General features: G+C 39.4%; 1 protein-coding gene across 2 annotated transcripts in view; it reads left to right on the top strand.

Annotated features, from left to right (window-relative positions):
* Positions 1 to 16,369, top strand: part of LOC110840376 (uncharacterized) — a 55,910-nt gene extending 39,541 nt beyond the window's left edge. For both annotated transcript variants that reach the window (XM_087350001.1, XM_022085351.2), the window contains 14 exons: positions 472 to 562; positions 1,511 to 1,689; positions 2,649 to 2,730; positions 4,109 to 4,242; positions 4,909 to 5,043; positions 5,126 to 5,260; positions 7,819 to 8,034; positions 8,163 to 8,252; positions 10,331 to 10,456; positions 10,539 to 10,611; positions 12,038 to 12,234; positions 12,548 to 12,922; positions 13,924 to 14,145; positions 14,705 to 16,369. In XM_087350001.1, the coding sequence (XP_087206127.1) occupies positions 472 to 562; positions 1,511 to 1,689; positions 2,649 to 2,730; positions 4,109 to 4,242; positions 4,909 to 5,043; positions 5,126 to 5,260; positions 7,819 to 8,034; positions 8,163 to 8,252; positions 10,331 to 10,456; positions 10,539 to 10,611; positions 12,038 to 12,234; positions 12,548 to 12,922; positions 13,924 to 14,145; positions 14,705 to 14,851 (2,202 nt within the window). In that variant the 3' untranslated portion in view covers positions 14,852 to 16,369. The remainder of the gene's footprint in view (positions 1 to 471; positions 563 to 1,510; positions 1,690 to 2,648; positions 2,731 to 4,108; positions 4,243 to 4,908; positions 5,044 to 5,125; positions 5,261 to 7,818; positions 8,035 to 8,162; positions 8,253 to 10,330; positions 10,457 to 10,538; positions 10,612 to 12,037; positions 12,235 to 12,547; positions 12,923 to 13,923; positions 14,146 to 14,704) is intronic.
* The last annotated feature ends 949 nt before the right edge of the window (positions 16,370 to 17,318 follow it).

Below are 17,318 nucleotides of genomic sequence, written 5' to 3'. Positions count from 1 at the left end.
CTCAACCCAAGGACCGAGCCACCTTTCTTCTTAGGAGAACTGTATCCATGTTGAATAGGGAAAGACCTGTACGAATTTCCTGTCATAATTCCTTATTTTTTACTACGCTGATTATGTTTAACAGCAGTGTCTTTAGAAGCACCAGTGCTGCAATTTGACACTCAAAAATACATCAGGGGACATCCAAGGACCACTCTAGTTTGATTACACCCCTTAACATGCTGTTTTAAACCAGTCAAATGCTGCACTATTTGACTGGGTATTATAAACAAGATCAGAATTACAGAAATGCATCACAGAGAAATATATTTTTTGTATGTTCCTCTGAAATAAAATCAGTAATACAACAGCAGGCTCTATTTGAACTTGCCATGGGGCACTAAGCAGTAATGCACCTGGAAATTATAACTGTGTGCATGATTCACGCGTATACTGTATATCTACAGTAGTGTGCTACTTTGTTCTCTGCAGGGTCTGCCCGGTACAAGGGGACTACCTGGATTGCCCGGAGAGAAGGGTGAGAGGGGTGGACTGGGCCCCGTCGGGCCAGAGGGGCCTCCAGGTACGCACCTCAAGCATACTAATTATAATGATTACGATGCACTTCACAGTACAATACAAAGTACAGTAAACTACTGGTTACCTTTGTTTGGGTTATCTGAGAATGACTTTTTTACTTTCATATCGTTCCATGCCATACTGCTGCTATTTGGGGGGGGGGGGGGGGGTGTCTGCAGAGAGTATGTCAACACAATACCATTTCTTTTCCAGTGATGTAGTCAAAAGATTCTCTCTCATAGACATAGTCTATCAGAGGAAGCATGTAGTACAAATCACTATGAGTACACTTGTTTGCTACAACATAACAGTTCAGGTGCTTTAGTGAGGTTTACATAGCCTCTCTAACAACAGTACCTCATAGAGCTATACAATCGTCCTTGTCCTTGCTCCGCATTTATCACGTTCAGCAGTCTGCCGTTACAGCACAATTGACAGAAGATTTTCAAACTATGGTTTCCAGTTAGGCCTATTTTTAAAAGTGCCATTAATGCATGTCTGCCAGCATCATAATAAATGTTTGACAAATTTACAGATTTTCAATAAATGTTATATCAAGAACATGCACGTTACAGACAGAATTTTAAATTCCTTGATATCTAGAACATCGATATAGTGGTCATATTAATTTTTGAGATGGTAGCAGTAATAGCAACCAAAGAAGAGCCTTGCATTTTCTGTAGTATTAGATATTTTAAATCCTTTCATCTCGTCTCTGACACTTCAAAAGGTGTTCTTTAGATGTCACAGAGTTCACTGTTTCACAGCAATGTGTTATGACAATGACCTCAGATCCCACTGTTGCAAAAAATGAACCCTGTTCATGGGGTTTGCCTACCTCATAGGAAAAACATGACCAACAGAGAGACATGGACTGGTTCTGAAAGCATTCTTCACTCGTGCTACAGAGCAAGAAAACCTAAAAACAAAAGTGTGTAATCACTGTTTGCAGGTCGGCAGGGAGAGAGAGGTCCACAGGGTCAGGTTGGTTCTCAGGGCCCCCCAGGGGAACCGGCTGAAAGGGGCGACCCGGGGCCACCTGGACCCCCTGGCGAGGCTGGAGCCCTCGGAGGTCCTGGAGAGCGAGGTCCCACAGGACCCCAAGGACTGCAAGGATTTCCAGGCTCCCAAGTATGTGACACTTTCCTTGTCTGGCGTTACGCCTTTTACTGCCATCACTGTCAGTGTGAGGCTTTAAAATTTCTGAATTCACCCTTAAAGGATGAGAAGCAAACAGAGGTGGAGACATGGCTGGCAAGACCAAAGGGGCCTTCGAAGGGTTGTTTGATAATTAATGTTCTCCACATCCAAAACAAGCTTACTAGCCTATGGGCGAGAAAAGAAGTTTCGGTGATAAGTTTAAAAAAAAAACTTAATTCTGCATATACGATACTTCTTGTGAGGTGAGAACTTTATTTCAGCAGGAGTAATAGAATTAGACTTATTTTCAGGTGTAGAGGCTTCACCCATTAGCCTGTCGATCAGGTTGAGGAAGTAATTGTTATTACCTACATCCAAGAAAATATACTGCACCCATATTACATAGAACAATCACCATATATTTTGAGAAAAAGATAAACGAACTCAGTGTGCATAATACCAAATTATTGGAAATTACTGTAGATGACATCACTGCTCTATAAATGGGAAGAACCAATTTTAATTCAGATTATATAGCATTGAATGAGGATGATAGTGGATAATGAATTGGAAAAGATGTGGAAGAAAGAGGTCATGGTCTAATTTAAGGTACTATCCTGGCAGGGACTGTGGAAAAGCACAAAAAACCTCTGTCAGGATAGCCGGTCGCTGGGCCAAGGTTTGAACCTGGGTCCTCCCAAATACAAAGCAGGAGTGCTAACCACTCGACCACAACATTTGGTTCTGAGCATGAAAGAAAACAGTGCTGCAGCTAAATTGATTAAACAAGGACTGAACACCTTCCTTCTCCTGGGGCCTTGCTGCACTTGTTAGAAGCAGTGGTTGGGGTTAGTTCTCTCGAAATGTGAAAGAGCATTGTACTGCAGTTGATTTTGTAGGAGACAACATAATTTTTATAGGAGAACTCACGAACACAATCTGTGTTGCAGGGGTTGGTAGGCCTGCCTGGTACAAAGGGAGAGAGAGGATTTCCAGGAATGAAGGGGGAGCAAGGAAATTCTGGTTCTGCAGGTGAGTCCCCCCACTGCATATGCAGATAAGCAAAGGAGCTTCAGCACATTCTCTCAAAACACGAGAACAGGGCCTAGCATTTGTTCTGTGAGTATTCTAATGCGAATGGTTTCTTGTAAGCATCATTTAACTTGGAGTCCTAAATAAATTGCACGAGAGGTAAGTGACTGAAGGTTGTTTTCTCTTGCTCTTGTTTTTAAACTGTAAAAAAAAGTAAAAAATTAAGCTGTCCTGCTACACAATGTAGGCATTTGAGAGGAGAGGAGATATAGCTCCTGCTCATTCTTAACCTCGGAATCAGATAGGGATGAGTGGTCAGCGTCATGTCTCGGCTGTAGTACACATTGGGCAGAAGGCTGGGTGAGCCTCAAAGCCTGTCTGGGCACAGACGCTACAGGAAAAATCCTCTGCCCATGTCAGGAATCAAACCCTGGTTAACCAATCTGTAGTCAGTCACTGTACTGACTGAGCTACCCCAGCTCCTGGTTATTAAACTGTATACTTTAAAATGTTGCACTACTGCAGATACCTGAAGATTCAATTTAATTTGCTTTGCACTTAGTATAGGACATTTTCCTTTCAAAGCATAGAATGTGCCATAAGTGAATTTAATTTGTAATACTTTGAGAATGAGATTATGTAAAAATAAACTGATGTGAAGGTGAATGATGGGGACTTTTGACGTCAATGATATTGTATCAACTTGTTGCTGCAAACTATTACATAAACAGCTTCATGTTCTGTAGGTCTCCTGTCATGTCAAAATGACACATTGACAGGTTTCAGATGGAAATAAGCTGTAGTGAGTAGCAGACATGTAGCTGGGGATAGAGTGAGCTCTTTCTTAAAAAAATACTTCTACCAGATTCATCTCCGTCTGCCATCAATAATTATTCTCAATAACATTGACATTAACATAACAGCAAAATTCATAAACTCAGTGACAACGATTCATTTTAACATGTTTGCAGGTCTTTCATAACCATTACATATGAACAATTTTATTTTCCTTTGGTCTGGTATGACTGAAATTTTAATATAGTGCATCCCTTGAAACTTCACAAGGTATTTTCTGCAGAAGCTTCTTTAATTTTTATGTTATTAGATATAAAAATGAGTTCACTCTTGTATTAAACATTCTAATCGTCTGAGACAATTCCATGGATGTCAACCTATGAAAGAAGAAATCCCTGTAACACTCTCCTTTTTAATGTTTCACATGTTCACGAAATGAGAGGAGGATGACAGCTGTCAGTCTATTGACAGTGTAATCAATTAATCAGCAAAGTGATTGGCTTATCAAACCTACATTGGAGGACAGTTTACTGTTATAAACACATTAAACCAATAGACATTAATAATCGTTTTCACTGTACAGGAAGTCCAGGAGAACCGGGTCCTCCAGGATTGGTAGGACTCACGGGTGCAAAGGGAGGCCGAGGGGAGGCAGGACTGCGAGGAGAAGTGGGGCTCATGGGTCCCCCAGGACGGCCAGGGGAGCCGGGTTTGGCAGTAAGTATGCGTCTCAACATCTACAGTAAACACTACCAACACTTTCTAATTCCACAGTACGTGCATGTTCTAACAAATTTATAATGAATATGATTTTAGGTTTTCACAGCGGTGATTATGAAGATTTCTGTCTTCTGGGTTGTTGCGCCGTGTAGTATGAAAGATGTTCTTTGACCCCTCTCTCTCTTTCCTTTCTCTCCATCTCTCTCACACACCCCCACGACACACCTGATTTGTCACCTGCTCCCATTGGCTAGGGGCAGGCTACTCCATTTACTATCCAGTTCCTATAAACCTAGCCCCCTCCACTCAATTGGCACATTCATCGCCTTGATGACGGAGGCAATATGACAACTGAAACGTTGGTAAACATCTACCATACTACATGGTATAACAACCCAGAAGACATAAATCTTTGTATAAAGAGTACTGTTAGAACACTATTATGTATAGGGTAATCATACAGAATATCTGCCTAAAAGCACACTGAACACATTAGTTTACACAAACCAGTATTTCTAAATGCACATTTTAAGAAAAAATAACATTTCACAGCACATATTTGTACATGTTTTGAATACTTATGAACATTACTAAATCCACATTGAATAACCTTGACCATATTCTTGTAGATTCCTACTAATACTATGATTCTTTTGTTCACAGGGCCAGCCAGGATCAGTGGGACCTCCAGGAATACCTGGTGTGCCTGGAATAAAGGGCTCACATGGTGATACAGGCAGGCCAGGGAACCCAGGGCCACAGGGTCAGCCAGGGGCACCAGGCCCTGAAGGCCCCAAGGTATGGAGTGTACAGTACATCAGACTACAGAGTGTGAATGAAATCTGTGCTGCCGCAGTAACCAATGCCCCTTTGTTCACAGGGAGACACAGGATCTGAAGGACCTTCGGGATCACCTGGGCAGCCCGGACCTCAGGGACCTACAGGGGACAGAGGATTGCCAGGACTTCCTGGCCCCACTGGCCCAAGTGGGGCAAGAGGCCTCCGAGGAGCCTCTGTGAGTATCTAGGAGTACAGTAGAGCAGAGGTTCTCAAACATTTTATGATTGGTAATCCTTATGAGTTCGCCACGGTGGTCTAGCGGTCAGAACACTAGCCTTGTAAGCCTGGGGTCCCGGGTTCAATTCCCGGTGGTGCTCAAATTTATAACTTGTGTTGGGCAAGGCCGTGGTCTAGGCATCACGGAGTTTTCCTCCGGGGGCTTCCCCGGTTTCTCCGTGGCGTCCCAACAATTACTCCATTCACACACAGAAGAAGGCAATGGCAAACCACTTCTGGATCATCTGCCAAGAACGTATATGAACAGGTCCCAGTCCGAGAAAAGGATGGGAGGATCCTGTTCATATGGACCTGTCGTCAGACAGAACACTACAAATAAAAAAATCCTTATGAAGACAAAGAAAAGATAAGTCTAATGCCCCAGGCAAAAGAAATGTGGAAAACACACAACCTACATTTGTGTTACTGGTAAAAAAAGAAAGTAAAGAATACAGCTTGATTATATCAATTTTAAATACATAAAATATGTGAACAAATAACAAGTTGTTGCATGAATAGGAGGAAATTTTGCATCTTTCAAGGTAATATTAGCTTTGCTGAAAGCCTACAATCTCAGTTCATTTTAAAGTTGCTTATGACATAGGATTCCTCAAACCTCATGTTTAATTTATTTTATAAGTATGTTATGAATTAGGATTTTTGGTACCCCTGGAAAGCAACTTTAGTACCCTAAGGGGTACCAGTACCACTGCAGGAGAGTTCTTAATGGACAAGTAAATCATCAAATTAAGACAACAGTCATTTATATTATAAAACACCCATTTCTAAATGTTTTAAACTTACATGGGGGAAAGATATGTGTTCAGAGAAAACTGATTTAATTTTTTGATTTCTTTATCAAGATTAAGACAGTTGAGATTCAAAAATGTATTCAGATTATGTTACAACAGTGCCACCACGCTGCAGTAAGGAAAACACTAATTTATTAAGCAGTATGTGGGTATCTTCTGAGCCATGGAAATTTTAATCAGCTGTAAAACAAGTCATTTTTGTTACTGACTTTGCTCACAGCTACAGAAATCCTGACTGCACTATCTATTTCACCCATCTGATGGTAATGCAGCATAAATAGAACTAGCTAACTAGTATCAGTGAAGTAACGCCAGAAAATTAACATTATTGTCCATTATTTAAAGACTGCACATACATAATAGATAAAGAATATGAAGTTAATTCATCAGGCTGTCCATGTATTCCAGTACCAAAACAGAATTTAAACTCCTAAAATTTTGAAGAATATAGCAGTGCATAGGATGCCTAAAGCTTCCAATAACATTTAAATGAAAGCATCTTGTCACTACTTGAAACATGTTATCAGAGAAGAATGGTCTGTGTAAAATATTAAACAGTTGGTATTATGTATAAATTGAAGCTTTTGCAGCGACTGAAGTTGATGAATATTCTCGGGTTACAAACTTTGTCAGATGACTGAATGGTGAATAAAGCGTATCATCTGCCTACGTATCGAGAGCAATCTCTGATCTCATCCTGCAGTTCCCATTGGTGAGTGCACTACAAAGGATCAGATTTGCTATGCAGAAAACTTGAGAATAAGAGCAGAGATGGTTCTACAAACGTTGGCATAAGATATGGTTTATTCACCATTCAGTCACCTGACGCAGTTTGTAACCCAAGAGTCTTTCATCAGTTGGTATTATGCTTAGCTGTGTAGGATATACAAATGTAATTAAGATCTATACATTTGCAATGAAAAACAGAAATAATTAATTAAATGCCTGGGGTCCTGCTCCTGCCCACTTCACTCACCAACTCCACCACAGACTTCCACTCTTCTGTTCCTGATTTCACTCCCAATTCATCCCTACCCATCCCTTAATTTTAAAGTTTAAAGTACAAAGACGAACAGAATTATAAACAGTGCATTAATTTTCAGCTTTAAATGCTAACAAACCACAATGTTTACATGAACTTCACATGGTACACTAGTTTATGAAATCTTTTTCGTCACATTTTCTTCAGCATAGCCACACATCAAGAAGCTCGTGCCCATTCTGAGTTTCATTGATATTTTCTACGCGTAGTGCGAACAGTGATTCGCAATTTCATTCTCAGTGACGTAATTAATATCCACGGCTTTCTTCTACCACTTTTATAATTAACACACACTCACTCTTACCATAACCTCGCACAGCATATTGTTGGCAGAGCCACAAACCAGAAAAATTAGACACTACCACTACTGTTGGTAGAGACACCTGTCAGCTCTGTATTACAACAATCTCATGCACCACGGTTACAAATTCACTGTACAGAGAGAAATACATTTCAAGCTGAAGTTAATATCAAAGAATCTAATGAAAGGAACTCATCTTCTCATGCACATATGTGTTAGGAACACAGATAACACACCAGGCATCTTCCTTCTCCATGGCTAATATTTTATAAAAAATTAATATTTATGTTTTTGCTTGTCCATGAAGAGGATTGGACTGATCTGTGCCAACCAGCATACCATCAGAAACAACTCTGTTGTAGGGTGAAACTGGACCACCTGGCAAGTCGGGAAGTGAGGGACCACCAGGACCTCAAGGCATAGCAGGACCTCCTGGCCCTCCAGGACCACTTGGGGAGCAAGGTCCTGAGGGTGCACCAGGAAAAGCAGGACCTCCAGGAATCGCTGGTAGACCAGGTGATAAGGGGCCAGTGGGGCCATCAGGGTCACCAGGACCCAGTGGGACACCAGGACTGCCTGTAAGTCCCTCTCTTTCTTATTTTCTTATATTCTTCCTTTTTTCTTACATTCCTTATTCCATCAATTTTTCAAATTTTAGTCTCCCTGTTCCTTTATTTAAAGTTATAACTGCTTCTATTTGTTTCAGGGTCCCCCAGGTCCCAGTGGCCCACCAGGATCGGCAGGAGAGCGCGGGCTGAGGGGAGAAACTGGTCCGCAAGGAGTAGAAGGACCTCAGGTGAGTGGTTTGACCAGCGATACCAATGGGATTTGTACTGCTCCACAAGACAACTAACTTCCAGAACCTATTTATTTTGATTGGGGTGGAAAATTCTTTGTCACTTTGGCAGGGACATTAGGTAAGGTGTCCTGCTTCTGCCCCCTTAACCAGTGTTCTGCAACTGGTGTGAACACAAGGTTCCAGGTGTTCTGCGACTTTTATAAGAAATTGTATATTTAAAATTATTCATTGTCATGACTTTTGCCATCATCTTTTCTTTAAAAACCCATGACGCTTCGGAGACGGGTTCTGTCTCCGTCTTCAGGTGAGAGGTACCAGCCTCCGAAACGTCATGGGTTTTTAAAGAAAAGATGATGGAAAAAGTCCTGACAATGAATAATTATAAGTGTAATCTACCATCGTCAGAACCCTTTAGAATTGAATTAAATTGTATATTTGCTCAAATGTCATTCTCACATAAGACCGCTGAGTCTGTCTCACCAGAATGTCTTTCAAGTCCCCTGTTCCCAGTCAAAGACTGTAATGATTATAAATGTTATAAATATAACTTTGAAAGATTGCATACCAGTATTTTAATGTTGGCCACTGTTCTACCGATTCTACTTAGAGCATGCATGATAACTTTATTCAGAAACTGGCTCACAATGGAATCTCCAAGCATTCTGTAATGCGAATCACACATGAGCTTTCATTATTTTAACACAGAGCTGTTTCTCTGGAATGTAGCGTCACTTTAATGTACATATTTGTATTATATGAATGGCAGGTGTGCCAACTGTGTGTCTGTGGACACTGACAGAGGTTGCAACACAGCAGTGATTATTCAAGTTCTATGGACAGTGAATAAAATCAAGGGATAAAAGTAGAAGAGGAACTGAAGAAAGACTAAGAGGAATAAAGGAGAATGAGAAAAACCAAGGAGGGAATTAAGAAAAAAGAGAAGAAGGAAAGATGTAGAGAAGAGGAAGGAAAATGATAGAGGAAAACAATGCAAAGAAGAGAAGTAGAGTAAATCAATGTAATATAAATTTGTTACATACTCAGTCATGCATCTCAAATTATTGACAAAGAAAGAGTTTCACAGTTGGAGACCATGTAACCTGCCTATAGGACTGTATATGACATGAACATGAACATTTACATTAATCTGAAGTCACCTTGTATTATCACAAACGGTCTGAACAAATGTTTCACTCTGTTCCCTACTTTCAAGATTTCCACGGCCACTATCATTAAACAGAGGAGTTAATGATGTGTTACTGGAGTGATCTTCAGTGTTATTACTTTTGTGTCAAATTAAGGCTGCTGGTTCAAAATTTACCCATAGTGTATACTCAATATCAGTTTTCTTTGTCACCAACCAGTGAAACATAACATTAAATGTTCACTTTTTCAATAAATTCATGATGAAACTGTGGACTTCATACACAGGAAAGCGGATGGATATACAAACTGAATATGGACACAATACATTATTTTTCAGATTTAGTGGAAATAATAAGAATGAAATGACAGAACCTTTAAAATAGTCTCAGTACTCAAATTTAGAAAAATTTGCATGGCATCACAAGTAACAGAACATTAATGTGTTATGTTGGAAACATTTATATAGCAGTGTGACCCAAAGTCTAATTTGGTTTACAATATTTAATGTAGTCCAACAGCACTGAAATTCACCATCATAAGAAAAAATTAAGAAATTTATGCTGTAAAGGGGGTGACAGTTTTAGTCTCTTTCCCATTTGTTAGCTACAATAATATACTGATATGGCTCAGAATCTATTTTCTTCAACAAGATCCTAACGGAATAGATGTAGCCACGTATCATCATGTCTTATGACAAACTATTTTTAGGGAAAACAGTTTAAGAATTAATGTAAAGCCCCTGGGTATGATCACATTTCAAGGAGTGGACCAGTTCATCTAATGTAGAGAGAATGACATATCAATGCAGTGCTGGTGCCAACCAGCGCTAAAACGTGGATTTGTCCTAAAACACATCCATGTGAGTGCAGATAAATTATTTATTTGTTACTAGGCATGTAGACCTGAGGACTGCATCAATTGATTCACAGGGCCCAAGGGGTAAGCCGGGAGCCCCCGGACCTGAGGGTGGAAAGGGAGAGAGGGGCGAGGAAGGACCTAAAGGTGCCAAGGGTCATCGCGGCCTCATTGGTTTACAAGGTCTTCCAGGGACTCAGGTAAGCCAAAAGTTCTCACTTGTGGTTCTAAATTAATGTTGGTATTGTTATATTGGTCACACATCAGTGTTTTGTGTCACAGGGTCCCTCAGGAGAGAAGGGGATGACAGGGTTACAAGGACCACCAGGGAAAGATGGAGAATCAGGCACCAAGGGTAAACTATAACCCTATATATAATAATATCATGGTATAAAGTTATTATGCATTCCTTGCATGACATGCACAAAATTAACATATAAAGGGCTAACTATGTCTGTCTGTCTGTCCATCTGACCACACGATTGATCTTGTAAACCTGAGGATAGGTTTAGATATAATCTGATATGAAGGTTATGCCACTGTAGGCTACCCTAACCTCACACTTTTTAATTTCCTGCAATCAATAATAAAAATATGATGGGAAAATTAACTTGTAAGGTGGGATCAACACTATTATATAGTCATACTTATTATAAAGTCATATATTGTGATATAGTAATAGAATTTTGAAAAGTACACAGCTTCAGTGTAGTAATTCTTGTGTAATGTAAGAAAGAAAACAAGATGACAGCTGCATGAAACAATGAAAAAATTTTGACTTTGCAGGATTCAATCCTACGAACAGCTGCATATGAGTTCAGTATTCTACCACAGATCTATATCTCATTGTGTTATGTTGTTATAGATTTACAGAACTTAAATGAACATTAATAACACATGATTAGTACAGTTGGAAATTAAAGTTGTCCAAGTAAGATAAATAACATGATCTGTTATGAAAACTTTTTCTTTAAAATTAACAGATTAAAAAACATTTCAACATGTATCACAGGCTGGCTACACATTGCATTTATTGATCAGCTCAATATACAATGTCAAGGCCCTATATATCTATGCTGCTCTCTCAATGGTCAGTTTCCAATAAACAATTGAGTGAGTAAAGAAGAAACAGAGCAACATTTAAAATATATGTTCATGCATTTCAGTGAAAATAATGGAAAATATGAAAATTATATTTTTTTAAGATTTCTTTTGTGAATAAGAAGAAAAGTGGGTAAGAGTTAAATGATTAAATCTTGTGTTGAAGGGATATGGTTAAATTTTTACATCGCCTGAGATATATTGCTGTACTTATGGTAAAATTTGCATAGTATATGTACAATACAGCTGTTTTTTTTATTTTAGCTTGCAGCATTCAAAATTCAAAATCTACAGACAAAACATGCAGAAATTCTGCGTTCCATTACCGGCTATATCTTTGCAGTCTTCATTCAGTTTTCTTCCTGAAATGACTTTTAATAAATTACTTTCATTTAACTTTCTCAACTGTTCTTAAAAACTACACTTTGTGTGAACATTTCCTGCCACTGGTTCAGTTAAAATTCAGAGAATATCAACAAAGCAGGTCAAACATTTATACAAAACAAAACACATAACAAAGTCAGCGATATTTAAAGTATGGTTTCCTCAGTGTTCTTTATACATATGAGTCCCCATTAACCAGACATAGCAGCTGCTGCTTCACAGACCCTGACAAAATGGATCCTGTACCTCAAAGTCACATGACCCAATAAGAAAAACACTGTAATGTGCGTGCACAGGAATGGCTGGTCGAGATGGCAACCCTGGAACTCCAGGTCTGCCAGGTCCCCCAGGGCAGCGAGGGCCACCAGGAGAGGAGGGACGACATGGGCAACCTGGAAGTCCTGGTCCACCTGGACCGCCAGGTCCCCCAGGAGAACCACTCGGATATGATGCAGCAGCGCTGGCGGCCCTCTTGGGCCAAGGGCAGACCAAGGTACTAACTACTAACTAGCAACAGGCATAGAGTCTTTGCATAGACTGAAAATGGTCCAATACAGATAAGGACAAATAAGTGAGAGGAAGATCAGAGAACAATGAGTACAAGGACAAACTTATGGAAAGGCAAGGCAGGGTCTAAAATGCAGAAAGAGGGTTGAAGTGGAACAAAGACAGGGAGGGCATCAGGCAGGGAAATGGTACAGAGAAGTGTGGGCAAAACGGAGAAAGGACAGATGCCAACATATTCAGGGACAGGAGGTACTGAGTAATCATGCAGTGTGTTGAGTGCTGCCAATCTTCACTTGCAGGGACCTGACCCACTTAGTGGAGATGAGCCGGCACGTATGTTTGGCACAGACCTCAATGACAGTGAGCGCCGCACCCTCATCATGAAGGCCTATGAAACACTCAAGAGCCAGTGGGAGCGGTTCCGGCGACCCGATGGAGGAAGGGACTTTCCTGCCAAGACATGTCGAGATTTGCATGTTGCGCACCCAGAACTGCCATCTGGTGACTACTGGATGGATCCCAATGAGGGGGACATACGGGATGCAATCCTGGTGCACTGCGACATGACAACCACAGCTACCTGCATCTACCCGCAGCCAAACCGCACCCCTGAGATAACATATGTGGGGGAGGAACAGGAGATCTGGGTCACTGAAGTGGAAGGTGGCATGAAGGTCAGGATTATTGCCAGTTGTAGCCATAGAAACAGTAATCATGACTTCAGTACCTTCAGCCAATAAACAATGTTGCATAGTGCATAGAAACAACTTTCCTTTGCAGCTGCCACAGTTGCCGAGTTCCTAACAACTATTTCCGTGATTACATTACTCTTGGAAGTAGAAACCTGGTTTTAAATTCTTGGCAGTATTTAATATGTTTACAGAGAACACTGTAAAATTTCTGTAGTACCATAGAATTCTTAAAAAATCACAGTGCTTATAGAGTCAAACAGAAATGTTTTCCACTGTTACAGAATTATTTACATCATGTACGAATCCTTGGAAAGAGGATCCACAGTCAAAGGGTCTTCAAAAAATTTTCTCATGGTTGTAGTAGGTCATTCCTACATTAAAAATCCTTTGTTAATATAACTAAAGTTGCAGAATTCCCACATATTTTCACAGTTACAGTGTTCTTCAAAAATGCTTCCACATGTAGTGTGCTGTTATCTCAGTCACAGTCCTCAAGAGAACTAAGTTTATACAGTCTTCAGTATGTTGTCATGCTTACAATGAATCTTCTATTAGTCCCCATGGTCAAAGTTAGAGTTACAAGAGTTTTTGCCAATATTTGTCACAGTTACTGGTTTCTTAGAACCTTATGAGCATAAACGAGATGTTTCATAAGCAAAATTCAGTGGTCATTTCTCACCCAAGTCTCCTGATTAACTGCTAGATGGCTCTGGCAGTCAAATAAGGACTGAGTAGAAATTGTGCAGAGTCAGTGGGTTGGTAACTCACACTTCAAAGACTAGGAAACCTCAGACTAGGACGCAGCGAAGACCCACAAATGGGTTGTAGAGCCAAGGAACAACAACAACAACTGGTTTCTTAGAAACATCTGTGATGAATATGAACTCTATATAGATTTAATCTGCTTATACAATAACAAAAAGTTTCAAATATTTATACAATCCTTAGAACTCTGAAACGTTTATCAATGGTTGTGTTTGCAGCTGACCTACAAAGCAGACAGCAATCAGGTGGGCTTCCTGCAACTCTTATCAAAGGGTGCTTCACAGAACATGACGTACCATTGCCGCAACTCAGTCGCCTACTTTGATGCCATAAAACGCACCTATCGGAAGGGAATTAAACTGATGACATGGAACGATGCAGAGATAATGCCACGTGGCAACCAGAGGTTCCGTTATGACGTGGGAGAAGATGAGTGCAGGGTGAGTTGTTAGAACTGGTACTGAGGTGGGATCATAAACAATGCCTTGATTTGAAGATTGCTGTCTTCTGGGTTATTGCGCCGTGCAGTCTGGTATATTTCCACAAATGTTTCAGAGGCGATGAATGTATCGCCCTGATGATGGAGGCAGTATGACCTCTGAAACGTTGGTGGAAATCTACCAGACTACATGGCACAATAACCCAGAAGACAGCAATCTTCAGACTCGCCGCTGTGAAAACCTCAAATCCCACAACACCTTGATTTGTCTCATATCCACTTAACATTGTCCTGTCATCCACATTCTGACATTCAGAGAGGCGATTTTTCAGACATTTCTTCAACAATGTATGTGTTCTTCTTCCATAATAATCTTCCCTTTATTTTTCACCTTTGGATTGATATGCTATGTGTTTCATGTTCCATTGCTGAGTGATGTCAGGAGTAGTGTTGCTGTGTTAGCAAGAGGGAGGGTGAATGGTATGATGCTATCTATTGGAAAAGTTCTGATATATAGTCTCAAAAATTAAAATGGCTCTTTATCTTGGAATTTGTTGCAGTACAAGAAACCAGAGTGGGCCAAGACGGTGATCAGCTACACCACAGACAAGGCAACACGGCTACCAATCCTGGACGTTGCAGTGCGGGATGTTGGCAACGAGGATCAGAGTTTCTGGCTCGAGATTGGTCCCGTGTGTTACACTTGATTCTCTTCAAACAAATTACTGGCTAAACCATGACATGCAGCATAACAACTATGAAATGACTGGCTGGCAAGGAAATATATGTCATGTTGATTTCTCCAAAAATGGAATTTTGTCAACTTCAAGATTCCACAAGTCCTTATTCAGATTGAAAAATAAGTAGTTTCTGATGCTTGAAACACATGAAATGGTGATTCTGTGTCAAGGTCAAGGTTACAGTATAGTTTTAAAAGTCGGCCAAGAGCAGTCTTTTCTTCGTAATGCTAGAGATTTACTTAACTTTTCCAAGGAGGATGAAACACCTCAAAAACTGAAGGGTGGCAAAAATTCATCACTTCTTACTGAAGGTGAAGCAGTGCACAAGTAACAAGTTTGTGTCTGTCAAACTTTCAAATAAAAATTAAACATCACGCGTCAAAATTATTTCCTCTCACCATTCAACCATTTACATCTCTGTGATGTACATGACGTCATTAGCTCATGAAGTGGTGCCAGGCATTGTGTAGTCATTTTTTCTGATTTAACAAATATGTTACAAATTTTATCATAAAAAATTCATAGGAAGAAGAAGACTGAGGTAGTAGAAAGAAAAATTACATATAAAAACCTCGTCTCTCTCTACCATAATTTGCAGGCCAAAACAACTTCGTGTAAAACATGTTTACTGCAAATTTTTGGCCTAATTTGTTTTTGACTGAGGATATTTAAAATATTTAACGTGAGAAACTGTCTCCAAAACACAAACACTTCATTTCAGTACAACTGCAAAACACTCAAACATTTATTTATTTGCCTTAAGCACCGCACTTCCCCCAACATCTGATTCAATTCCAAAACCACTAGCTTTAAACTCATGACACAAACAAGCACTAAGTGTAATATTTTGGATCATAAATTTTCGAGTTCTCAGTAGCCGAAGACAAGTTGCATTGTTTGCATAATCGTACATTCTCTCTGTTCCTCTAGAAAAGTCTGGCAGAAATTTATCACAGATAAGAAAGAATACGAAGCACAAACAAAGAAGTTAATCAAGCAAGAGTCTGCAGGTCACCAGAGTAAAAAGCTTGAGCACTTCAGGGTTTTGCAATCAAAAGCAATGACTGTGTTCCATGTTGCTGCAGTCATGATTAGCCAGTCCATTAGACAGACGTAAACAAAGATCCAAGAAAAGTGCCAAGTTCCACTTCAGGGATTGTGTAAATTACATGACTCATATTTATTGTCACATAGTTTTAAATGTGTGGAACTTATTAAATCAGGATTATTAACTATTTACATTACATTATATCTATGTATATAATAGCTTAAAATTTAAATTAACTAACCAAACACACCACTGCCATGTGTAGGAAACACTCTAAAACCAAGATACATGATCTGTACAAGTGTATTTATATGGCCACATACATTTTTATAGAAAACTTTACACAACTTTTTGTAATTTTTTACTGAGGAAACTCGTGTGAAACTGTCTCTCTCCTTTCTATTGTGAAACACTGAATAAAATACATATTAAAATAATTAATGTCATCATATTATTTATGCTTAATTCTAATCATGATTATTCCCTTAGCGAGAATTTTTTATTTTTCTGCAGTCATATTAATCTTCGTTCACATATTCCGATGGTACAAGCAACAAGGAACAATGACATTGTACAGAAAATTCTGAAATATTTACACCTCAACAAACGCACGCGCAAGAGAAGAGAATTTGTTCATGAAAGAGCTGATTGTGTCATCGTTATGAACAATGCTAGCTATAAAACATTAGGCTTGATGAACATAAGTTAGTCAAGACATGATAAAGCAGCATATGACACATTTAGTCACAGTGGCTTGCATAACAGTTTATGGAGAAATCAAAAATGCATGAATGAGACGTATCGTAATGTGCTTTTTCTGAGTGTCTATGGTAATATCACTACACCGTTCTGATTTGCCCAGCATCAGAAAACATATTAACACTGACAACATGACTACATTTCTTTTGTGTTGTGATAGTATTCTGTGATCCTGAATTTGGGAGAATATTTTTTTAAAAAGGAACTGAAGTTTCCAAAAAATGTCTTCCCGTAACACAATTCCAGGCTTTTGCAATTCCATTGTTTATATTTTTAGGTTATGAAGCATAACAAGTGCATAAAATCTTTTGAGTTCTTCTCCAGAAAACACTTCACATGTGATTGCAGACTATGCAAATTAAGGAGGGAAGTTCAACATCCTACAAAGTGCTTGGTAGTTTTTTTTTCTCAATCCTCTATTGAGTGCTTGTTTATAATATAAATTGGGTTAAGGATCTCACATATTGTTTTGCCAGTTTCTGGTATGACAGGGCCAACTGTCACAATATCAACCATACATTAATAATATGAAGATGTAGCTGTTGTTGTTAACAACTTAAACAATTAATAAATTATTTTCAAAAATGTATGTTAGTTGCCATTAGTGGGAAAATGTCTTAAGTATGA

This window comes from Zootermopsis nevadensis, unplaced genomic scaffold (genome assembly GCF_977971745.1).
Source record: "Zootermopsis nevadensis isolate Lab colony 2312 unplaced genomic scaffold, Znev_1.0 Znev_ptg000017l, whole genome shotgun sequence".
Taxonomy (NCBI): domain Eukaryota; kingdom Metazoa; phylum Arthropoda; class Insecta; order Blattodea; family Termopsidae; genus Zootermopsis; species Zootermopsis nevadensis.
This window is presented reverse-complemented; position numbering and strand designations above follow the sequence as displayed.